The 25,999-nt window shown below is 46.3% G+C and overlaps 1 protein-coding gene across 1 annotated transcript in view; it reads left to right on the top strand.

The window, feature by feature from the left end:
* LOC308227697 (voltage-dependent N-type calcium channel subunit alpha-1B-like) overlaps positions 1–25,999 on the top strand; it is a gene marked incomplete at both ends in the record, with an annotated part of 292,188 nt that overhangs the window by 100,330 nt on the left and 165,859 nt on the right. The window contains 3 exons of the mRNA XM_080630487.1: positions 1,301–1,392; positions 3,550–3,702; positions 7,908–8,095. Of these exons, the coding sequence (XP_080486613.1) occupies positions 1,301–1,392; positions 3,550–3,702; positions 7,908–8,095 (433 nt within the window). The remainder of the gene's footprint in view (positions 1–1,300; positions 1,393–3,549; positions 3,703–7,907; positions 8,096–25,999) is intronic.

The following is a 25,999-nucleotide window of genomic DNA, read 5'->3' as shown; positions in this document are numbered from 1 at the left end:
TGGGGAGGTGCAGATACATCGTGGGTGCACACTGTGGGTGCTCTGCACTTCTCGGAGCATCTTTCTGCTCCACTATGAGACACTTGCTGTGCTGGATGCTTAATCCCCATGGAACTACCTGGGATTCATTGCCCAAGCCTGGCATCCTCCCTCTAGCTCTGCCCATGGCAGCTCTGGAATCCCACTTCCCAGCCACGTTTCCAGGTCTCTCCCGCTGCAGTAGCTCCTGGGGAAGGGCTGGCAAAGTGTCTGATTATGGTCAAGGTTGGGTCTGCCCAGGCAGTGCTTTCAGCAGTTGTAGTTAACAAAGTGGTGCCATCTCTTTTGCAGGGTACCGGTGGTTGGGGCTCGCAGACCCCACTGGTGGGCTGGTTGCTCGGCCAATTCCACCTTGATAGAGCAGCCTGGGGACAAACCTGACAAAACCTCTTTTCAGTTGCTTATAATCACTTTAAATGGTGCAGCTGATGGGGAGCTGGTGAGAGTCCTTTCGCTGTGGGCTGTGCTAGTGTTAGGGGACCTCTGTTTTAAATCAAGAATAGTTTTGTTGAAGCATCATAGGAGGTGCTGCGGTAATTAATGAAGACAGTTTTGCCTTGCTTTCTGTGGAGTACTGTGCCTGGCAGGGTATTCACTTAAGGAGTTTCCATCATCATGACTTGTGTGACAAGATTTCCTCCTTCGCTGTGCCTAGAACAGTGAAGCCATTTCATTTTCTGTGCAGAGCACTTGCATTTTGAAGGGTCATTCTGTTTTGGGGCTATGTTTCTAACCAGAGTTACTGCAGATCAGAGGAAACGCTTGCTCCCTGCTCTCTGGATATTCTCCTCGAATAAGCTGCTCTGAACAAAAATTAATGTTGCACACACAGAGTAAATTGTATAACTAGGAACTGCTTCAGATATTAGGAATTGCCAGACATCAGTACTCGAGGGATTTCTGAATTCATTATAGGGAAAAGCTCATTTCTAGCATAACATTCCTTCTGAAAATGAGGTATGCTTTCCTATAGACACAAGGTGCTGCTCTTTAATGGCTCAAGCCAGGCGTGCTCTCTGTGTATAAATGGCTCATATCAAGCAGATATTGTGATTTTTTTATAGTCTGAGCAAGGCTCAGCAGCTCTTGAAGAGCATGTGAATTGATGGTTTTCAGTGGACGCAATCTGCAGTGTGATCACAGGTGGAAAGTTTAAAGCAGCTTGAATGTTCCCAGGTTTTACTCACCACTTATCCATGCTTTGGAAAGAGGAATTCTTATCTAATATCAATTTTCCCCCTCTCTCCTCTTTTGCATTTAGGATTCTAGCAACTGCTGGGACTGATTTTGACCTGCGGACCCTGCGAGCCGTCCGAGTGTTGCGACCCCTGAAGCTCGTGTCGGGAATCCCAAGTGAGTGTCACGAGAACATCACCTTACAGCCACAGGGGCTCTGTAGCTTTTGGGGTGTTACATGCTTTTCTCGGCAATATTTCCTTCCCCTGCTTCCCCGTGGTCTGTGGCTCTTGCCCTTGCTATGCTCTGGTTTCCTGCCATCTCATTTTGCATACAGCCAGCTGATCTCAGCACTGCGCTTCCAAACTTGCAGGTGAGAGGCAGGGATTTGTCCTAAGACTCCTTTGCCGTTTGGAGTTGAATTAATTCTCTGGGCTGTGAAGATCTGAGACCCGAAGTCTGCAGCTTTCAGGCCCCTGAGCTTGGGCCTTCTGACAGTTTTTACCAGCTGAGCATCTTGCAGTGGGGATTTTACCTCTTTAATAACGAAGGCAAAGAGCGGGGAGGACTTGCTCTTGCCTACTCAATGAGCAACTTGATATATTGTACATGTTAACATGAAGGGTCTGAATGCTACAGTGAGGAGCTGCATCATGCTTTGCTGATGCCCTGAAGCCATCAGAGTCCCAACCCTGTTGCTTAATGCCTTTTTATTTGTCACTCTTCACCAGCCACTCTGAAAGTATTTCATTTCTGAATGTGGAGCAGAGAGGTTTTTCCCTGCAGCAAGAGCCAGTGAAAGGTAACTGCTGCTCTGTGGGATGCTCTGCTCCTCTCTACATTAACCCTTGGCAGCCAGGCTGCCCCCTCTACTCCACCAGCTCTGCCCCTGTACTGGCTGCTTCAGGACTGAAATGGTGCTGTAGAAATCCAGCAACGAGTTATGCTTTGAACTAACAGCACCCAAATTTCCTGAACTCAGCATCCTTTTCATGGGCAAGGATTGAATCTGAATTCCCAAGCAGGATTGGTCCTTGGCTAGCCTTGGGAAAGGGTCATTTATTAATGGGATCTCTAATGAGGTCTAATAATGCTTCTGATGTTTTTTTCTTGTGCAAGGCACTATGGTGCTGTGGTAGTGACAGGACATCAGAGAAGTAAGGTGGCCCTTCCAGGGTATCCCTGTCCTGGTGTGGGTTGCATGTTCCCCCCCAGGGTGATGTGCTCTCCCACCCAGTGATGTGTCCTGGACCAGCACAGTATTTTCCCCCAGAGCATTAGTTGCTCTCCTGTTTTTTAGTGATGCTGTGGAAGCAGCACAAGCATCTTATTTGCTTTTCCTCTACACTCTCAGTGTTCTTTCTGTCCAACAGATCTTTATGCTTTTTTCCTGCATGTGCCCGTATTGACCTCAGTAGTGTTGTACAGGGTGGCAAGACGATGATCCTTTATTCTCCACACTTTGGGACAGGCCACTAAGGGAGATTTCAGCTGATGCTTATCACCGCAGTTTTTTTGTTATGTGTGTTTGTTTGGTGTTATCTGAAACCTCCATCTCCAGCCTTATCTCCCCTGGGTTTAATTAAAAATGAGTTTTAGTGCCAGTGAAAAGCTATGGATGGATAGCCCTGGAGACAGGGTTGTGTTTCTCCAGAGTCAGGGTGTAACAGGCACAGCAGCATCATGGCTATCCTGTGTGTCACAGCAGGAGGGGCAGCTCCAGTGCAGCTTAGTGCTCCCTGCCCTCCCTGGCATGCCCACTGCTGCAGGGTCTGCCTTACAGACCTGCTCCCACTCCAGGCTTAGCCTTGGGACTCCACCGGCTTCAGGAAAAGTCCTTTTTGTGTCTCGGAGGCTTAAGAGACCTTTGAATCTCATCTTTACTTTGAGTCTCCTTCCCTGTGAGGGTGCTGAGGCGCTGGCCCAGGGTGCCCAGAGAAGCTGTGGCTGCCCCATCCCTGGCAGTGTTCAAGGCCAGGTTGGACACAGGGGCTTGGAGCAAGCTGCTCTAGTGGAAGGGGTCCCTGCCCGTGGCAGGGGTTGGAACTGGATGAGATTTAAGGTCCCTTCCAATCCCAACCATTCCATGGTTCTATGAGTCTGCAACCTGAAGAAAACAGGTCAGAAAAAGGTAACTCTTCTGATTGTTTCTCTCACATCTTGAGTGCATTATGGCTGTAGCATCTTTTTCATAGCACCCTGGGAAAAACAGCTTTGCTTGGTATTGCCAATCCTAAACTTCCCCTTAGACAGCCCCTCTCTCCTACCTCACCCCACCCCCAAGCCCTTGTTTTCCTTCCCTCACTGATTACCTGTTTTTCCTTGCCCCCACAGGCTTGCAGGTTGTCCTCAAGTCCATCATGAAGGCGATGGTGCCCTTGCTTCAGATCGGGCTGCTCCTCTTCTTTGCCATTGTGATGTTTGCCATCATCGGGCTGGAGTTTTACATGGGGAAGTTCCATAAAACCTGCTTCTCTAATGAGACGGGTGAGCTTCGAGCTTTCCTCCCCTCCCAACGCATTGTCACGATGCTTCCAGTCCCCTTCATCTCATCAGGGTGCTTTCTGCCCTGCTCTTATGTTACTTTTCCTTTTTCCACATTCACTGCATTCTCTCCCTCCTTACCCACCTACTCCAAGACTTAACAGACTTTTGTGCTCACCCTACATGTACTGAACAGGTTCTCCTCTCTGCTGTACCACCATGGTGCCCCTGAGTGGGTTTCTCTCAGTCTATTCAAGAATGAGGGGAAGGTGCTTAGGGCTTCCTTTCATGGTAGAATTTATCCGTAAGACAAATACAGAACTGAATTCCTGTTGTTTCAGCTCATTTAAGGCTTTTTGGGATTGGTTTTTTTTGATTCACTGGTCTGTTTCCCCTTTCATTGGGTTTATCTCCATGATCAGCTGCAGAACGTTGAACTTCCTTGCAAGGTTTCTAGGGCATGTTGCATGGGTATGAGAACTTTGGTGTGAAATAGTAACATTGGAAAGACTGGGAGCAACCTGAAAGACAATAGATGGAAGGCAAGGAGCCTTTTCATGGAGAAAGGATAAAAATGTCCTTCAAACAGAGAAAAACAAGGGAAATTGGGCACTGCAGAATAAATGATATGGCTGCTTGTGAATGAGGGATAAACCCCAGAAGGTGGAAGTGGAGATGAAGGATGCCCCAAGACCCTGGGCTGGGACTGGCTGCCGTGTCACAGAATTCATGCCGGTTTAAAACCAAAAAAGCCAATCTTTGCCATCTAATCCCTCAAGTCTTTAAATATTCGTTTATAGTAGCGCTCATATGTGTTGGCTATCTGGGCTATCCACATCTGAAAACATTGTTCTTGTCTCCAAAGATTGCAATTTAAGGTACAATTGACTGTCTTTAAACACAGTCTTGTATTTTCAGTGATTATCACTAATAGGTCTTAATATTGATTTATTTATATGCATTCAAATGGTAATAAAACAACATCCCTGCCAAATCCCTGGGCATCCTTCACAGTGCTTTCTACCAACATGGAAGCAGTTTAATATATTCCCTTTGCAAAAGCAGGGTGAAATTGTTTCCTTGCTTCCTATGTTAGTTAGGAAAACATAATGCAAATTGTGAAGGACAGCTAGATTGTACGATTTGCTTGGATGGGACTTGGAGCAAGCTGCTCTAGTGGAAGGTGTCCCTGCCCGTGGTAAGGGGTTGGAACTGGATGAGCTTTAAGATCCCTTCCAACACAAACCAGGCTGGGATTCTGTCATTCCTGGAAGAAATGAAGTTTTGGACTGGATTTGTAGGAGATCACTATCTGTTTGCCGGGGGGGGTGTATGTGTGTGATCATGTGTGAACACGTCTTAACCCACTGCAGGATTGCTGGGGCTATGCAACAATTACAGAGGAATAACAACAGTGAGAATATAGGTGTGTAGGAGGCAGAAGTGTTCGTGGCAGGGAGAAAGCAGTTACAAGCAGGTCTGCATTTTCTAGGAGCATTTTCCGGTGTGTTAAATTCCAGCTAAGGTGGGTGATTTTTTTGCACCCTTCATTTGCAGGTAGTGGCTGTAGGCTGAGCTCTGAGGCTCTTATGGCCAGAGGGACTTATGGGCTGTATTTGGCCGTTGGCCTAAAGAGAAGAGGGCTTATTTTTTCCTCCCCCCAGAAAATAGTCACTATAAAAGCAGAAAATACACCCCAAAGCTCTGTTGTTTGCAGGCAACATTCTGGCATCAGTGATGACTGAGAGGTCTCTGCACAAGGTGCAAGGCTTGGGGACTGAGAGCAGATTTTGTAGTGCTTAAGTGACTCTTGTTTGCTGAGTGGCTTCCGGCTAGGAATTGGGAGCGCCACAGAGAAACTGTTGTGTGTGTTGTATATCCCTGCATTACAGCACCCAGCATCTCGGTGGGAGGATGCAGGGTCTCACCTCTCCTTGAATCCACTCACCAGGAAGTGGGGGAAGGTACCCACATGAACAGGCACTGGCCCCTGCTTTTCCCAAGGGCTATGAGCTGGTTGTTGGATGAATGATGGGCATTGATTCCTCCTGCTCGGCAGGAAATAGCATGATGGTGTTTCTGGAAAGGCAGAGAGTGGTGAGGTTTCCTGGCGCTGCGGTCCCTTGTGAGCGGAGCAGCACAGCATCCCACAAAGCCATCAGCAGAGCCTTTTAAAACCTAAGTGCTCATCATCTCCAAAGAGGTTCAATAACAAGCCTAGGCCTGATACCATGGGCTCCAAAGGCTGGCTCGAGTGTGGAAATGTGAACCTCATTAACTGATGCCTCTGTCAGAGGGTAGCAAATTGGCGGAGGAGCCGTTCACGCTTGTTTCTGTTCCAAATCCTCAAAGTGAGCAAACTCCTGGGATTTTTCCTGGAATCAGGAGCCACATGAGAGGTGCCAGCTGTTCCTTCAGCACATCGTGAAGGGAACAGAGTAGAGGTGTTAACAGCAAATGTTGCTACAGCCCTGCTAATCCGGTAGCCTTCGGTAGGTCAGTAATAAGCCTCAACAGAGCGGGATGCTGGGGATCAGAACACAGCAAAAGGGTTATTTAAGGCCATTGCCACTCAGCCTGACAGGCTGTTCTGAGCTAGTGGAGTCATTTATCTATTTTAATGGAAAATGGGTAAAATTTAATGGCAGTGCATGTTCCAGTGCATGCCTGACTTGTTTTTCACTTCCCTGCATCCTCTGTGCTGACTTGTTCTGCTGGATTACTTTTAAGCAGCCACCCTTTGCAGCTCTGGAGCCCAAGTGCCCCAGAGCCATTCCAAGAGAGGAGGGCACCACATTTGTTTCCCATTTCACATTGAGTCTTTCCCCTTTTCTCTGTCTTTCCCAGCCATGGGAGTAGGGACCAGTTCTGATCTCCCTTTTAAAAAGGAGAGACCTTCACAGTAGGTGTGCATTGCATTTTCAGAGCATTGCCTGGCAATAAAAGGCCAAACAGAGATAAAACTGGATCCTATTTTAAGACACACTCACAAATGGCCTGCAAGTGTCAGATTTGGCATTTTGTTTTTGCTTGTCTCACTAAGCCCTTGTGAAAGCCTGTGGTGGCCCATATGGGAGCTGGAGAGAGATGCCCTGCATTAAGGTGTTGAGTCAACAGGAAAACATGTCACACACTCACATATATATAGATACCTATCTCCTGGAGCCACAGTGCCAGTCTTGTTTTCCTCCTGCAGGCTTTGCTCTATGGAATGATTATTCCTAATTATTACTAGTGCTGATCTTGTTTTCCCCTGGTGAATCTGATTCTGTGCTGTTTGCTGCTCCATTACCATAACACATCACTTTTAAACCCCTTTAATATTTCCCGAATTGCATCTCTGTGTAAAGGGCAATATTACTTTGTATATTTATTTACTTTGAAAACCCCAGGACTTTAGTTTTCCAAACTGCTCTGTGTTGGTGCTCTCAGCATCTCTGAAGGGCTGCAACACTTCACAACTGAGCCTGGAAGATGCTGGCCACCATTCTGACCATCCCCTGTGGTCCTTAACTACGGCAGGCTCATCCTCCTGTGCCTTCTCTGGGTCTGAAATGAAGCTCATCAGAGGCAGTCCATCCCTGCTGCAGACAAGCTGATGGCTGGATGCTTTCCCTGATGAGTGTACCTGCAATCTGCCCTTTTGGGACAGAAATATGAAGCTTGCAAGGAGGCTGGAGCTCTTAGTCCACCTCACAGGCTGCTGTGGTCATACATTGTGAGGAAGCTGTGCAGCTGTGGTTTAACATCTGTGTCTGGGCAATTTTGGGGCTATCCACAAGCCACTCTTGCTTAAGCCACTGGTGTAGAATTTGCCTTTTTGCTTTAATGTCATAGGGCTGATATTTAGCACTGAACTGTGTTGTATGAGGATGTCTCTTCGGCTTACAGTGTTTGAAGTATGCACCATTCCCAACCTTTTTACCACACTGGGGTTTTTCTGTGGCATTCCTTATATATGACATGACTGAACACTGGGGCAAACTAGAAATGATGGGTACTTCAGGGATGGCTCTGCTCCACCCTGCCATTGAATCACCCTATAGCAGTATATCAGTGATTACATGGGTTTAACCTCTTTTGTTTTCCCACAGTGGCACAAGGAAGCCTGAATTCCACTCAGGCAGCGGCGTCAGGAGGATACAGCAGCACCAGCTGCTTGGCTGGCTTCAGCTGGTGACTTTTGTCCCTATTGTTGTGCTCTGCAGGTGATGAGGTTGGAGATTTCCCTTGTGGAGAAGAGCCTCCTGCTAGGCAGTGTGAGAGTGGGACCACCTGCAGGGAGTACTGGCAAGGGCCCAACTACGGCATCACCAACTTCGACAATATCCTCTTTGCTGTGCTCACCGTCTTCCAGTGCATCACCATGGAGGGATGGACCGACATCCTCTACAACGTGAGTCCACTGCTGGGTGCTGGGATGTGTTGTGGTAGTTTGTAAAAGGTTGTTCTGGAAAAAAAGTAACTCAGTTTGTGCTTTTTTCCTTTATTGGCTAGCACCTCATCCTGCTTTTTAGGAGGATTTATCCTTTTATTCTTCAGGGTTGTTCTATAGGTCCTGTAGGAGCCTTTGAACCACTGATGTGGTTTGAGGCTGCAGACTTGCTTGCCTGCAACATGATGTCTTGTGGCAGCGTGGTGTTGCCATATGTAAGAGCTAATGTGTGTTACTCCAAGATGCTACTGTGTTCTGCTGTAGGGGGGATGAGTAGGAGCATGTTCTCATGGTGCCCCATAATCAGTTACCAAATTGCACAGTATAGGGTGGTCATCAATCAGTGACTCATTGACATTTTGTACTTAGAGACTGACTGCGTGTAGCCTTTGTGACCCAACTTGCAATCCACACCAGTGAAGAGCATCAGCTGGATGTTAGCACTAAGATCCAGTGCTAGTTTTGGCAACTCCAGTACAGCTTTACAGAGCCCTATCAGTCACCTTCACACCAGATATGACTCTGTTGGCTGTAGAGAGGATACACCAGGCTGAATTTCCGCACTCAGGGTCTTTGCTGGCTGTGCCTCCTGCCAGGCAGAACCATGCCTGTCACAGCCAGTCAGGGTCAAAACCTCTTGGTCAGTTTTGCTATTTTCAGTTTTACAATTTGAAATGCAAAAGAGTAGAGCAATCTCACCCAGTTAGCAACAGCTGAATGACTCCACTGGCTTTCAGGCAGTGCAATGCTCTCATCTGTGTCTATAATGCATACCTACACATCTGAGGTATCCTGTCTTGAGAGGCAAGCACCTAACCCTTATAACAGTTTGGGAACAGAGCCTTTCAGCTGGGTTCCAGCATCTGTACCATTTTCCTCACAAAGTGTGAGAGCTGCTCTTCAGGAGCTCTAAGGGACCTGTGTGTCTCTTGCAGACCTGTTCTCCCCAGCTTTGTGATCTGCTTAGCTCTTCATGTGTTCCTACAGTGGGTGTAAAGTGCTATGGTTTGGGTATGGAGAGTGGTCCAGCTGATTTGGACTTAATTTTCTATGGTAGTAAAGGACTTTATCAGGTACAGAGCAGGAAGGAGAGAGCGAGTGATGGTGCGCAGTGATATATGGCTACACTGGCTGCTTCTTTGCATTGACTGTAGAAGGAAGGACAATCCGACAGCCGAGCACAGATGATCTGAGTTACACCACACTCTCCTAGCCGGAAGTGTCAATGTGGGAAAATAACTAAGGTAGGCATCAATAATGCCTCCGGACCAGTTCACTGGCCATTAGGACTACAAATTGACCAGTCTACTTCATTATAGACTCTAGACAGATGCTGGGCTTTTCCACAGACCTTCCTGTGAGGGTTTCTGTAACAAGGGAAAGTATTATTTATATCAGCCAGAACAAATTACGGTACAATTTTGCTGTGTTCGAAGCCAATATATCTGATTTAATACCTTCTCCATTTGTCCTCCAGTTTCTTCATTTCTTCCCAGTCTCTGCCCAGTTACAGCGATCTCTAGAAGGACCTGTTTCCCCACTGCATGCCCTTCCCTCACCCTGAAACTTCATTACACAACCAGTTTCTCCCATTCTCATTCAGCAATTCTGTTCCTTCCTTCTAATGCCAACCATTGTAAGAAAAGCCCATTAGCATCCTGCCTGGAATTGATTAATCAATATACGGTGTATTAGGTCATCTTCTTCCAAACTGCCTTTTGTACCACATGCAAAAAAACCAGAGCTTACTATTGGGGTATTGATTTTGAGGGTTGCTTTGAAAACTATTATAGTATCATTCTAGATACCCGTTAATCAGAAACAGATGCCTGGATGAGATGTAGTTGAGTATTTGTTATATATAATGCCAAGCATTCTCTGAGACCCCAGCTTAGGTTTTAATGCTTGGAGGGTTCATGTCTCTGTTGGACATGGGGGTCTCTGGACAGTCTGCTTGAGGGGGTAGGGGGTGAGGGGTGTGTGTTGTGCCACAGAACCACAGAACTAACAAGGTTGGAGAAGCCCTTTAAGCTCATCCAGTCCAACCATTCCCCAGCACTGCCAAGGCCACCACTGACCCATGGCACTGAGGCCTCGTCTCCACGGTGTGAACACTTGCAGGGACGGTGCCTGCAGCCCTGCCCTGGGCAGCCTGTTCCAATGCCTGAGCACCCTTTGGGGCAGGAATTGTTCCTCAGCTCCATCTAAACCTGCCCTGGTGCAGCTTGAGGCCGATTCCTCTTGTCCCATCCCTTGTTCCTTGGGAGCAGAGCCCAGCCCCTCCTGGCTCCATCCTCCTGTCAGGTAGACTTTCAGGTCCTTCAGGTCTACCAGGTAAGTCCTTTCAGGATCGTTGGGCAGACAGGGTCCACGTAACAGGTGCCAGCAGTGTCTCTGTCCCATCTCCTTCAGCCCTGTCCTGCATGCTGTATCGTCCCTCCCATGCTGCTCCACTTGCTGAGGAGCTGGATGTGCTTTTGCAGGTCAATAGCCAAGGAGAAGATCCACGGGGGTGGAGAAGATCTACTCTGTGCAGCCCTTAAGTTTTTCACAGCTTCAGTTTTCTGCTGTTTTCTGGTCACATGGCTTTTGTCTTGGTTTCTTCTGTGCCTACTCTGAGCTCATCAAATCTAGAAATGAAACAAAAGCCCAAACCAGGCTGCAGTGATGACTGAAAACCCAGTGTAGTGGATGTTTGCGGATGCAGACTGTGCAGAGCTAACAGCAGTGCAACCAGTTTGTCCACCCAGCACCAATTCACAGCTGCACAGTAATGCTGCCTGAATCAGCTGGATCCCAATTGGACCTGTAATGGGTTGATACGGGAAGAAGCTGGAAGGTGTTGCCTCTTGCACCCAGAACTTGAATGGTGGGGTAACTGAATATGCGTCAGGGTCCTTCTGCTTGGTTTATGGACTGTAATAAACCAGCATATTTAGACTCAGGTGAGTATTAGATTATTACGTGTTTGGGGAATTTTGATTACCGTTTGGATCCTCTACTGCAGTAGACAAGGTGGTTGGACAGGAAGATTTTTGCACTGGTGGAACTAGTTGCCCTGCCATCGCAGCTTTCCTCAAGGAAGCCAGCAGCCCCCGGGTGCAGGACACTCATCAGAGCTGAGCTGTGAACTCACTTTCAGCGTTTTGCTTAACTAAGGTTTGCAAAAGGCTGCGGGACCACAAGAGGCAAGATGTGGTCTACGCAAGCTGTGATTATACGTTAGTAAGAAAAGAGACTTGTGCTTTTTCTGCCACTAACCAACTAAAACACAGGGAAAGCTGCTGCTCCTCAGGTGTAGCAGAGCCCTTCCTTCACCCATCTTTGTGCTGGGTTCAGTTGGGGTAGGTTTCTTGCCTTGCTTGTGCAAATCCTCTCCCTTCCTGCTGTTAAAGCAGCCAGACCACATGGGGTCCTTTCTTAGGGCTCAAATCCCTTTGATGCCAGCTAGTCTAGGACCAAGACCCATTAGAGGGAAGTTGAGGTTACGACTCTTTCCTTAATGGGCCATTCATTTCCTTCTGCAAAACGGTGATTGATTGATTGATTGATTGCTCTGCATCAATAGGGCTTTGTTATTGCTCCTCTTTTCCTGCTACTTCATTTGCTGTGGGGTTTTTGGTTTTCAGTGGTGATGGCTGGGGTCAGTCTCAGGATGAGGCTGTGCTTTACTAGTTCAGCATTCATTTAACTAAGGGAGGGAGTTTGCTCTGTCCTGAAAGCACCTTTGAGACTGAAAAGTTGGTTTATGGTGGCTTCAGGCAAGCAGAAGAGTTTGGTGTGAAGTGATGTTCAGGGAAGAAAGAGCTTGGGCCTGAGTTTGATGGTTTAGCTCAGGTCTTTCCAAAGGGAGAGGCTTGTTGTAAAGGATTATTCAGTCATTTCCAAAGGACTGAAATGACTTTATATGTGGTGCAGATGCAGCCTTCCTGCAGATTCAGAGACAAACAGCATCAAAAGCTAGTCTTTGAAATAAGAAATCAACCTTGCAAATATTCACTCCTCCTCCTGTGATAAACTGAAGAATTGGGAGGGCTGGGAGAATGCAAGCTCACAAATTCCACCCTGATTTTTATTTGCTGATCCACTGTTTATGGTTTCCCAGAGTTGCAGTTTAATTAGGGCCAATGCAAGCTTTCTAACAGAGCTTTATCTGGAAGGAGGTTTGTGCTTGACGGAAAGAGACTGAATCATCAATGGGATAAAATGCTTCAAGAATCAGCTGGGGAAACCTCTTTCCTGAATCAGCAGCACTACAGCATCAGAACAATCGCTCCAAACAAGCTCTTCATGAGCTGCAGATTTGTCAGCTGTGGAACTCTGTCTACTCAAAAAAGGTCCAAGTGCAACAAGTGATCTGGGAAGGTTGCCATGTCTTGAGGATGGGGAAAAACCTTTTCCTCCAGCAAATGGAGTGCATTTACCTCCTGATAATTGAAAGCTTCAATGTGATCTGGGAATGCATGAAAATAGAGTAACTAAACTGCTTTCCTCTGTGGAAGGACTCGGTGCAGAGTGATCAGAGATCCCTCAAGGTACAGGCAGAGCATCTTTTGGACTGTGAAATTAGGGGGGGAAAAACCTACCTAAAGTACCAGCTCACTTCGAGCAGCGATGCTGCTCAATACAGCATGTGCTGAAGTAACAAACCTGACATCTTTTCCTGCAGCTGGGACTAGTTTAGCCCCTGGCTGGTTCATTGACGGGAGCTGTGACTCTCACCAATGTGGACCAGCCCCGCACCAGGCTGATGGGACCATTCTGTGTCCTGGTTTGGTGGGGCTGGCACAATCCCTGCTCTGGGCTCTGTCAGTATAGGCACTTTCTGCAGTTAGTAGTGCTCACCTGGAGCATCACACTGGGAGTGATGGGGGCTGTGTCCACCGTGTGTGTTAGTGAGGTAAGTATTAGGAGGTGATCAGATTATTTCTTGTATCCATTATGTAAATTTATTCACTATTTCCCTATGAAGTATTTTAATATGCTAAATATTACCATCAGTCATGATCTTCCTCCAGATCTAGTTTATGTGCTTAATGTTTGTGGATGACAGTGATTTATTCATCTATTGCATATTGCTGATAGAGGCTATTTGGAGGTATTTTAAAGAGACAATAGTAAACTCCGCTTTCCTCTTCTATAACAGTAATTCTCAGTCTTTCCCATGCAAGAACCTTACTGTCTGTCATGAAATACTCTTCTACCTTGAATCCTGATTGCCATGGGAAGCTCACCTTGTTCTACAAAGTGAGAAAAGCCTGAAAAGTCTTGTGCCTGCCCATGAATTCCCCAATTAAAAGAATTCTTTTACTCTGATAAGTAGAATTCATTACAAAGCCTGTAACCAGAGAGGAGATGCACTGGTGGAACCTTCAATGGGATAGCTAGGGTGGACTTAGCTGTAGCTGTGGTTAGCTTGGAGCTCAATGTTTTCCATTGTATACTCAGTGGATTAGGAAGGGTTTTGGGCTCCTTGCTGAGGTCATTACACAGTCATCACTGTTTGAACTAGCTGGTATATACCCCTTCATGAGGTGTACTCATGCCTTTGCAGTGGAGGTGCATGATGAGCTCCCAAGGAGCTGAGGAGTGTGGTTTGTGGTCCCAGTTCTCCTACAGAAAACCATGGGTCAAACGTGATTCATCTGAAGCTGGCGGAAGTCTTGATGTTGACTTTCAAAGAGCTGGGTTTTCACCTTTTATCTTTCCTCTTCAGGAGTTCAAAGCTACATGGTGGAATTTGCTTTGCAGAACAGGGACTCCTTGCAGGAAAGGAGAAATGTCAAAGTATGCACTCACTCTCTTTTGATCTTAATGGCAAGAGATTTTCATGTTTCTTCTATTTTCTACTGACAAATATTAGTGTCCGGTGGGTATTTCAAGACTGTGGACTGGACCTAACATAATATGCTTGTAAGTAGGTATGAACAGTTCAAATAAAATATAAATCTACCCAAAATTGGATCCCAACTAGAACTTTACCCTCCCTGAATTTAAAATAGCTTATGATTCACTTGCTATTTTTCATTCCCCTTTGTGGCTTTGAATTTCTTGTTTCTGATAAAGATACAGCAATGGAAAGTTTGGATGTAATTGTTGTTCCATTTCCAGCACAACCCAGAGGTAGTTTTGTTGGAGGGATGGTGAATGTGTTGGAGCTTGTAGGGGTAGAAGAGAATCTGTTTGGCGTAGCTCATTAGAGCTCACAACGTCTTTCTGGCAGCATTTACCCATAAAGATCAAACCATTGACACTCAGTCTTCATCAGTCACAAATATGAGTTAAGGGATCAAAGGTGATGCTCACAGGAGGAGATTGGATGTGAGCAGCACTGGCTGCCCGGACCATGAGATGGTTTCCTGTGCAAAACTCTCCAGAAAGGTAGAGGGAAGGGTGCAGGTGAATGCGCAACGTAAAGCAGAAGGGGAATAAATAACACAAAGCAGCATCCCTTCGTCTCAGAGACTTGGATTAAGATTCCTCTTAGCTTGCTGCCTGCTTGTGAGATTCCTCCCTGGCACAAGAGCCCCCCCTTCCACCACCCCTACTTTCAAGCACCTCTTAAACCAGCCAATTAAGGCTTAAAGATGATTTAAGCAGCTTTTTGCTGTCCATTTGCTCATGACTTTGATTTCCTTTGAGGTTATGCTCTCGGCTTTCCTAATGTGACTGTCATACCTACCTTGGTACAGCACTAAATGCAATAGCAAAGCCTGTGGGACTCTGTTAAGGTGGCTTTGAAATTGCTCATCTTCCTAATATACCCAATATGTATTAGTCAGTACACCAACGCTCAGATCCATAATCGCTAGATACTGAGATGGATGAGCATAAATGAGGTTTTGTTTGCAGTGATGTGTGTGTGTCCTGGGGCTGGCAGCCTTTGATGTTAGTGGCTGAAGGGGTTTAGGATGGGTTCATTCTGCTATGATCACTCTTTGTGTTTGTGTGTGTATTGGATCTCCTTGTTCTGAGTCAACATATTGAGGAACAAAACTGTTTAGCCAGCAAAACTGCGAGCAGACAGGAAAAGCGCTTTCCTCACATTATGTTGACAGGAAGGAGAAGGACAAGGAAGGATTTTGTTTTGCCACTCTGAATCACACAACACATTTCTGATACGGTTTCTTTCTTTTACGCTGCATTCTCTGTTGTATCCAAGAGACAAGCGTTGTTTCAGTTGAATGTGGGGTTTCAGGACCCTGGGTTGGAGGAGAGCAGTACCAGCAAAACAGACTGGGAACTGACACCACACTTGGCATCAATAGCCACACAAGAGCAGCCTGAAAACAATGGTGCTCTCCTTTCACTTAGATATTCTGTTATTGTGTTGCACAGAATCCCAGCCTGGTTTGTGTTGAAAGGAACCTTAATGCTCCTCCAGCTCCAACCCCTGCCACGGGCAGGGACACCTTCCACTAGAGCAGCTTGCTCCAAGCCCTTGTGTCCAACCTGGCCTTGAACACTGCCAGGGATGGGGCAGCCACAGCTTCTCTGGGCACCCTGTGCCAGCGCATCAGCACCCTCATAATAAAGAATTAATCATGAGCTGAAATGTTCTCTGGGAACACAGCACGTGGCCAGGGCCTCAAGGTTTACCTGGGTCTTCAAAGAGCTGGGCATAGCCCAGTTGGAGGTCTGATAGTGCAGAGCAGTGTAGGAAGTGAGGAGCAGACAGATGAAAAGAAATAACAATGCTAAATCAAGCAATGCTTAGAGATGTGTGAAGAAATGTGCCACCACAGCCTTGTCTATCACAAAGAGCCTATTCTGGCTTCTTGGCTTTTTAGAGCATCTCAGAGCCAAGAGCACAAAGCATCTGCTAACAGCTGGGTTATATATATATAGTGTGAAGTTTCCCATAGCCCTATCTTGGGGAAAGATTACCCTCGGGACCTGATGTTCATCAGCACTGAACTCTTCCTGTCACAGCGTGTTTGCTCTTGGAAATGTACCGACAGCCAAGGGAGATGTCCAGGACCAGGTGCTGTGTTCCGGAGCCAGCAGTGCGTGTGTAATATACGGGTATCATGGATTAATGATGGAGATGGGAGCTGAGCTCCTGTGCTGTGCTGTGGAGCTGCGTGGATGTAATTGTGCTCTCTTCCTCTGTGCAGTTTCATAAAGAAGAAAAACCCCTTAATGTTGTTAGTGCTAAATTGCATTCACTGTTGAGTTAGGATGGCTTTAATTTGCTCATAGGAATCAGACACAAAGGTGACAGATAATTGTCAGTGTCTTGCAGCTGCTGTTGAGCTAATGGTGATTTCTTGTGTTCCAGTATCATCAATTGCTTACAGGGAAGCTGGGCAGCAATGGCAGGGTTAGGAGCAGGCAGCCAAGAGCCTGGCAGCAGCTTTGAGTGAGGATCTGTGTGACAGTGAATAGCTGGAGGAGAAGAAGGGAAGAGCCTAGGCTCTGTATTGACGCTTTCATAGAATCAGTACTTAGAAGGCAGGGACTGACATAGGGTTGACTAAGCTCTTGGAGAAAAGCACAGAACAGAGCAGCCAAGCTATTAACTTGAGCAGAAAACCATGTTGGAAATCCTAGGTAGAGACTCCCCATGTATGAAACCCATCCCAACAGAGAGAGCCTGCACATGGCCCGTGCATCACCCATGTCCTGTTTCTACCTCTTCCGAGGTCTTGAATGGGTTGATGTATGGACCTTCTTCCAGCTGATTATAGAATTTCACCCATGTTTCCTGCTGCTCTTAAGCCTGTTTCATCCCATTATGTTGTTGCAGCATGTGTTTTGCTTGAATGGCAGGGAGGCTTAGTGCTATGTAGAAAAATGAGTCTTTTGGTCAAAGCTATAGCTCCATGCCCAAACTGTCCTGAGCATCTTGCTCTTAGGAAGGCGGACTGGATTTCTCATCCCTTATTTCCCTAGAAGGAAGCCTCACACTGAGTTTTGGAGTACTTGCTCCTAATGATACCTTGTCAGATATGTATAATATAGTGGTATAATAAATTGATGTGTGCATCAACAGACCTGAGGTTCAGCTGAAAAATCCCTTGGAGATCCCTGAGCAAGCAGCCCAAGTTTCCCTGCCTGGCTGAACTGCTTTGCTGGCCCCTGTGATAGGACAGCACATGGTAAACGGAAGAATCTGTACAACTGGCAGTTCCTGTGTGGAATGATGAGCTGTCAGTACAACAGTCTCATATCAGTCTAAATTCTGCTTTAGCTAATACCCATTTATTCATGCTTTCCTCCTGGATTTGGAAGGCCAGAGGACCTGCTTGACAAAGGGCTGATCTCCTGGATCTTTTAGGGATGCAATGCTCCTGCATGGCAGGCTTTGCATGCTTCCTTGTCTGGAAGGTTTTGCAGAGATCCAAAGATACTGTGGTAGAAAATGGGCAACATGTCTAGTGCTAGAATGGCTTTGAAATATTTAGACGCCAAGACGGGTGCGATGCATGTCTCTGACCATGCTGGGGTCTCCATCTGTCTGGAAACGCAGACTGTCTGACCCTGTGCCTGCATGGATGTTCTCTCTAAGGCTAAAGGGATTGGGACATTTCAGCCCTGACTCAGCAAATCACCCTGTTCAGAAAAGCTCTTGAGCAGATGTATAAAGCTGAGCAAGAATTTAAGTGCCTCACTGAGGCTTCTGCACTTTATTTTAATGTCTCAGTGAAGGTATATTCAAAATGACTGTGGGGTGACCACCTCCAGGTTTAGCAGGAGACATTGAAGATATACAGCAGGAGAATAACATATATCATCCAAGTTAAAGAGCCCCTTCAGCAGAGCAATTGCTCTCTGAAAAGAAATGAAAATCTCTCCAGACAACAGCTTAATCATGAGTGCTTGCCAAGAAGTGAAAACTCCAGATGAAGAAATTCACTTGTAGCTTGACAACATGACAGCATCGAGAGTGCAAGCAGCTCTCTTACATGCCCAACAATTGCTTTCCTCCACAGGATGAAAAAGGCAGCTGCATGTTTTCAGAAGTGTGCTTATTTCATGACTACTGCATCTGTGGTTTGAGTGGAAGAGAATAACAGAATGCTTCTAAGGAAACCAAAAGTGAAGACTATCTGCTCTTGTAGTTCCTACAGCAACCCAAAATACTTGTGGCTGAGGTTCTCAGACAGAAGAGGCTGAGTGTGTGGGAGAAAGCCTTTGCTCTTTAATCTACAGATCACATGCCCTGTGGAAGGAATGTGGAAGGAGAGGAATGGAGGCAGCCTGCTGTAAGGGGCATAATACTGTATTGGTGTGGCCTTGGGTCTAGACACCTTGGTGATGGATCGAGTAGGATGCTTGGTGTGTGGGTGCAATGCAACTCTGGGGGTGCTGGGCTTAGGGAACTCCAGAGGTGAGTGCTATCAGGGCTTTTTCCTGTGTTGTGTCAGCAGCAGAGAAGACAGGGAAGGGTCTGCTGTGGTCAGTCTCTTGGTGTATGTCATGAGAGTGCTGCAACAAGGTACAAGTTGAAGTTGCTTTCTGGCAGAAGGTTCCCTTTGTTCTCCTTTGCCTGCCTTCAGGGCCAGCACCGGTGACCTTCCTTCTTCTTATATAGTCATGGAATGGTTTGTGTTGGAAGGGACCTTTAAAGATCTTCTAGTCCAAGGGACACCTTCCACTAGAGCAGGCTGCTCCAAGCCCCATCCAGCCTGGCCGTGAATGCTTAATAAACTGATTTTACGCCTCTTGTATATCCCACTTAAGACGTGGGCCCGTGCCAACCTCATGAAGTTCAACAAGGCCAAGTGCAAGGTCCTGTACCTGAGTCAGGACAATGCCAGGCACAGCTACAGGTTGGGTGAAGTGATCCAGAGCAGCCCTGAGGTGAAGGACTTGGGGGTGTTGGTCAATCAGATGGTCCCCATGACCCACCTTCAGTGTGTGCTTGACCCAGAACCCCCCCGTGTGCTGTCCGGCACCCTCAGAACATGAGCAGCAGCTCAAGGAGGGGATTCAAGGGAGTTGGAACTGGATGATTTTAAGGTCCTGTCCAACCCAAACCATTCTGTGAGTCTATGAAAAATGTGGGTAGTTCCCATTGTTTTGACCAGATGTTTCCTAAACAGTACAGGTGTAATTTGAAGCATTTGATACTGTGTTTTAATAACAGTTAAGTCACCTGCTCATCGACACAAGGAAGAAAGTTGAGTGTATTTGCTTATTTGAGGGTTAGTTTATTAGCATGGCCTGAGGCAAAACCATATGTTGGTTGTCATTGGATGCTTTGAATACACAGTACAGCTCTGAGCTAGTCTCAGTTTTCTACAGACATAATGAATTTACAGTGTAGTAAATATTTTCACACTTAAATTTGGAATTTCGCAGACAGTTTTCAGTCAAATTTGGAACAATTTGGCAGGGCTTGTGTTTATGAAGTTTTTTTTTTCCTGCAGCAAACCATCCTTTTCTATTTAAAATGTCTTTACAAAACCTTGTGAAACATCTTTAGATGAAGCAGAGAGGATCATGACCAACTGGTTTTGGTTTAGTTTCTTGGTTGTTTTGCCTGAAACAGGAAAATGGAGGTGATAAAATAGCTTTGGACTCCTGTTCTGAGAAGTAGGCTTTGCATTGACTAAGGACTGTTTTCAGCTCTGGGGCTGCAGCAGAAGAATGATGTGGAGCTGTGGAAGCCAGGCTAGAGGAGGCCATGGAGATGCTGCAAGGGCTGGAGCAGCTCTGCTCTGGAGCCAGGCTGAGAGAGCTGGGATGGGGCAGCCTGGAGAAGAGAAGGCTCCTGAAGGGGAGACCTTAGAGCAGCTCCAGTGCCTAAAGGGGCTGCAGGAAACCTGGAGAGGGGCTTTGGACAAGGGCCTGTAGGGACAGGCCAAGGTGAATGGCTTGAACCTGCCTGAGGGGAGACTGAGATGAGCTCTTAGGCAGAAGCTCTTCCCTGGGAGGGTGCTGAGACGCTGGCCCAGGGTGCCCAGAGAAGCTGTGGCTGCCCCATCCCTGGCAGTGTTCAAGGCCAGGTTGGACGCAGGGGCTTGGAGCAAGCTGCTCCAGTGGAAGGTGTCCCTGCCCGTGGCAGGGGTTGGAGCTGGAGGAGCTTTAAGGTCCCTTCCAACCCAAACCAGGCTGGGATTCTATGAAAGGACTGTTGGACTTGAGGGTTTGCCATGCTCTGAAGTTTGCATGACTGAGGTCTTAGCTCCAGCTAGTTCTGTGAGCTCTAGATGTGTTTACAGGAATGTTTTCTGCTTAAAATTAACTAGAGGAGAAGCTGTACTGCTGGAGGTAATCTTAGAGGACAAAATGAGAATGTGGCTAAATCTAAATAGATCGACACTCTGCTCAATTCCAATCCTCTGCTGAAGCATGCATGCATGTAATAGCCTCTTGTTATAATTTTATACAATGGAATCAAGACTTTAATTCATTGGAACAGTTTTCTGCTGTTGAAAATTTCTTGGGAAGCTGTTGCAAGCAATGCTTAGAGGGAAAAATAGGATGACTCTAGATCTGCATGTAAGACGATAAGGAAGCCTGTGGATTATTCTTAGAACTGTCATTATCTACAATGTTTTAGGGCATTGACTCACAATTTCTTATGTTGCAAGTCAGGAAGTGATTGCGTATTGGATTGTTTCAGTGGTCTGGGAATTGGTCCATGTGACTGGTTCTGCCTCACTGGCTGTGGCTGCAGGCACACAGGGCAGGTTTAGATGGAGCTGAGGAACAATTCCTGCCCCAGAGGGTGCTCAGGCATTGGAACAGGCTGCCCAGGGCAGGGCTGCAGGCACCGTCCCTGCAAGTGTTCACACATTGTGGAGACGAGGCCTCAGTGCCATGGGTTAGTGGTGGCCTTGGCACTGCTGGGGAATGGTTGGACTGGATGAGCTTAAAGGGCTTCTCCAACCTGGTTGGTTCTGTGGTTCTGTGATTTGGGTGCCTCTGGTTACAGCTTTGGTCAGAGAACTGGGCTCTGTTCATCATTGTGCCATTAACTTGCTATGTGACCTTGCAGAAGGTGCTCATATATGTAAAGTGCCTGTTCCAGGCAGCTTCAGTGCTGTACTTGCCCCGTGGGGTTCACAGTGTCTGGCTGTGTGGTTGCTGGGGTGTGCTTTCTCCTGGGTACCTTCACCATTGGTCTGACTTTTGTTTTACTGTGAACATGCATTACCTACTTCCAATAGGAATTGTCGAGACCAAGTTTACACTAATAATTAAACTCCACAGCTGTTTAAAAATGAAAGAGGAGGAGAGATGATAAAAATAAAGCTTAAGAAGATGGGTAGAGTGCCTTGGCCAGCCTGTGGTTTTTTGACAGGGAAAGAGCTTTCACAGTGCCAGGCAGGCTCATGAATAAAGTAGCTGAGTGAGTCCAGAGTAGCTGGGGAAAGAATGAATTTTTTATTAAGAAATCCGTTAGCATATTTATGTATTGATTTATTGGTGCCATAGGCCTTTGCATCAAGGCAGAAAACCTCAGTGCTTTTGCTTTCTTCCATCTCCCCAGCTCTCTGAGGCTGGAGAAAGGAGGAAACAAAGGGATGGATTTGCTTCTATTTAAACTTGGCTGAATTAGCATTATTATTGCACGCAACGACTAGTGAAAACATGTTCATACAGGGCTAGAAGCATTGTAGGAGATTAAAATGCTGCTAGCTCCTAGGATTATACTGAGTGTCTTCTGGCATTTGGGTTGATTTTACACATTTGGATGTTTCCTCTGAAAGCCTGGCTCCTGGATTTTGGTGCTCAAGAGAGTTACACCTCCCTTCCTCTCTTATTTAGGGCTTTCTTCATCTTGTCATTGGAAAGAAAAGCTAGGGACTGTAGTGATAGGACAAGGGGTAACGGGTTCAAACTGAAACAGGCAAAGTTCTAGGTTAGGTATAAGGAAGAAGTTCTTTACTGTGAGGGTGATGAGGCGCAGGCACAGGTCACACATCAGCACTGTGGCTGATGCCTTTTGTGTTCTCCTGCCTCAAACAGGCCTTTATGCAGCTTCCACCACCACCACCACCAAAAGGTGCTTTACCTTTAGCACCACAGGCTTGTTCAGATTTGGCTGGGCTCTTAGTCCCAGGGGATAAGAGCTAATGCCAGGCCTGGTGTCGCACCCCTCACCCATAGATGGTGCTGCCAATGCTCTAGAGTCTGCAGGAGAGGTTGGATGTGTGTGGTCGCAGGCGAGTTTAGTTTGCAGAATATGAAAGACTCTGGATTTGATTTTGATCCTGGTAGCGAACAGCACTGTGTTCTGCTCCTCTGAACAGCAAGTGGCTGTGGGGCTGGATGAAAGTGACCTCTCTTTGGGGGCACAAAGATTATCTTCATTTCAAAACATCATTGATTTTCCTGTTGAGAGACTTGAAGGATTTTCAGATATTTTTCTTCTGATGTCAACTTGAGAACCAGGAGTTATGGGTGGATCTAAGGAGTAACTGAGGGGTTTGAACAAGGTAGATTGTTACTACAGCAGTGAAGTGGACTGACCTCTTTTCTGGAGGTAAAAGGGAAGAGTGGAATAACTCAAAGTCCTTCTGTAAAGAGAGAGGATTCTTACCAGAAACACTGATTTGAGTGTAAACGTGCCAGGAGTTTATAGTGCCCAGAGATTTCAGTTTGAGCAGGTGTAAACCTGGGACTTGATTGCTGTTGGCCAAGGTTCAGTGTGAGGAGAGCAGAGGTCAGTGGGCTCTCTGCATGCTTTTGTTACAATCACTGGCCACAAGACAACAGGCAACCCATCCAAAAGGGCCCTCCAGAAAACACATCCTTTGCTATGAAACATCTCCTAGCTTCCAACCCCACTTGAGACCTACCATAAAGGCACAGAAGGCACAGTTACAGTGCTGTAGGAATAGATCAGGAGACCTTCCAATCTTGAGCTGTTAGCTGGACCTCATATGGACCTTAGGGCTTCCTGAGCTCCTGTCCATCCCACAGCCACAGGTGGAATCCTCCAGCTACGGAGTTTTCCTCAAAGCAGTCAAGAGCAGATATAACCACAAGGGTTGAAGCCTGACTCAAAATTTCCCTGAAGCTTGCTTGGGCTGGAGCCCTTCCTTCTTAATTCACTCCCTCTTTAATTCACCCTTTAGATATAAGGCAGAAGCTCTTCCCTGTGAGGGTGCTGAGGCACAGGGTGCCCAGAGAAGCTGTGGCTGCCCCATCCCTGGCAGTGTTCAAGGCCAGGTTGGACGGGGCTTGGAGCAAGCTGCTCTAGTGGAAGGTGTCCCTGCCCGTGGCAGGGGTTGGAGCTGGAGGAGCTTTAAGGTCCCTTCCAACACAAACCAGTCTGATTCAGTGATTCTCTCCATATGTCCTGTTCTAACAACCTGAACCCACTGATCCCAGATGGAGGGATGCTCATGGGGCCTATCCAAACCCAAATCAAACCCGGTTTCGTTATACATAGCATGTGTGGGAGTGTGATTTGGGCTGACCACTGCTTTAATTAACCAGCCCATTTTTGCCTTATCCTTCACACAGATGAGCACACCAGGCAGGTGCTCTGTCATCTCCATCCTGTGGGGGGTACAACCCTTGAGCATCAACTGGAAATGCACCTCTCTGCCAATTTAATTTGGGTCAAAAGGGTCAATCACCAGCCCTCCCCTATCCCTGGCTGCCTTATCCCTGCAGAGCTGAACAACAGATGCTCTCTGCAAATGGACTGTAACATCTGAAAGTCAGTAACCAAAGTTATTGGGCTGACTTTGTGCCAAGTTTGTATTTAAACTGAAACTGGGAGGAAAAAATAAAAGGCCTTTCTTTCTCTCAGACTCTGGTGTTTTGTATAAGCCAGCACAATGGGTCAGGACTTGAGAGACTGGACTTCTCTTGCTGGTCTGCTGGGAAATGTGGAAGCGACTCTCCTTTCACCCAGTTTAACCTTCTGTAAAGCGGGCGGTAGCAATAGAGACGTCCTTAGTGCAGGGCTTGGGGGTGTTTCTGGGTGAAAACAGCTATAGAAAACATAAAAGATAAGAATTTATTAGGTTTTTATTAATTTTTTTTTTAAACTTAATTCTTCTGTTTTCAGTTGATCCAAAGAGAGTTGGGGTAAAAAAGTAGGGAATAAAAGAAAAAATTAGTATTTTCAAAAAATAATAATTTTTGAAACCTTTTGGTAACTGAATTACTGGAATAGAGATACAATATTCAACAGCTCTATTGAATGAGATGTTCAGGTATGACTTTCTCAGGGAGGTAAGAAAGATGCTTTACTCAGCTCTTACTTCTATGTTATGAACGAGAGACTGAGGTACCTCATTATTTCCTAGGCCCCTGTACTCATTCCTGAAGGTTGCTCTGTTTTAAGAAGTAATCCCTCTGGTTCCCTTTTGTGATCATCTTTGTTTAAAATGAAACCTGAAATACAACAAAGCTATTCAATGTCCTGCTGGATTTTAGACTTGAGATTACATTTTTAAGGGGAAGCCAAGTGTCTCGTGCTCTAATATGGCAATACATTGGGCTACACTCCACCAGATTGCAGTACGGAGCAGAGGCATTTTCTCCAGGGTTTTCAGCAGAATGGGATCCAAACTTTCCACCAAGGATTTTGCTTACAAATACAGAGCAAATAATGAGTATTGCTTAACTAGAATGGGCAAAGTCTATGCTTGACCACAGCTATGCATTCAGGGATGTTAGATGTGAGTTAGATTTGGACTTGAAGCTATTAAGTTCATATGCAGCCGCTATACCTCATTCTCTATCTGTGAAAGCACTTTGCACTTCCCAGAAGTGAAGATCAACCCTTTGGGATATGATGGTAATGTGGACTGTATAGCATCCGAGAGAAGGGACTGGTTTAAATGTCATTTGATTCTGTGGCTATTTTGTGACTAGTTAGGTCATCATTGATTCCACAGATTGAACTTGGAATGGCTTTTCTCAGCAAATTTGGAGTTTTACCTTTACACCTTCTCATGCAAGGTCTGTCTGTCTCTGATGAAGAGCTCAATGAGAGCAGAGATGTGCCCCATCCCTGGCAGTGTTCAAGGCTGGGTTGGATGGGGCTTGGAGCAACCTGCTCTAGTGGAAGGTGTCCCTACCCATGGCAGGAGTTAGAACCAGAGGAGCTTTAAGGTCCTTTCCAACACAAACCATTCCATGGTTCTATGGAGTTAATGCCAGGAGAAAATGTGCTGGGTAAGGCTCCGTGTGCTCACTGTACACACTTTCATTATTTTTGGTTTTGTTCTTATTAATTTCTGTGTTCACCTAATCCTGAGAATAGGAACAGACAGAAATAAATCAAACAGAAATAGTGTTGCTAATTAACAGGAGTAATGAGGAGCAAATAGTGAAAAATCAGATGAAGGGTAAATAGAGTTCAGCTCTCCAAGACAGCTGAGAGTTTTCCTCAACGCAAAAGCACTTATCTAAGGGAAGATTACACTTTAATTGGCCCAAATAAGTCAGGCCCTACCATTGATTCAATTAAAGTGAGTAAACTCTAGGTGTACTACACATTTTGATTAAAAACATAGTAAAGAGCTAATGGGATGTGGTGGTTCAGCTTTGGCTGGGTCTGTCAAATTGTATCGCTGTTTTATTGAACCCTACTCTGGAAACATTTCCAAAGGATTATGTGTTAGCTCATTAATTGCTTGTTTTTCACATTGATGGACAATGCGCTGAGCAAAGTGGTGGCAGAATTTCTTCCTTGGAGATCTGGGGCAATCGCCTCAAGTTGCTACTCCTGTCAAAAGTGGCTGACAGAAGGATGTAAGCAGCAGAATGGCTCCTTGTTCAGAGGCAAAGACAGTTGGTTGGTTGTTCTACTGGTAGAAAACATGGAGTGACACTAAGCTAAATGGGTTTCTAACAGCTTGAGAGGCCAAAGCAGCATCTTTGCACAGCCAGGGAAGCTTAGCTGGAGATGTGCTGGCAGGACAAGCCTAGACCTTGTTCTGGGAT

Source organism: Psittacula echo (genome assembly GCF_963264785.1).
Source record: "Psittacula echo genome assembly, chromosome: 16".
Classification (NCBI taxonomy): domain Eukaryota; kingdom Metazoa; phylum Chordata; class Aves; order Psittaciformes; family Psittacidae; genus Psittacula; species Psittacula echo.
The sequence above is the reverse complement of the archived record's forward strand: the minus strand, read 5'-3'. Positions and strand labels throughout refer to the sequence as shown.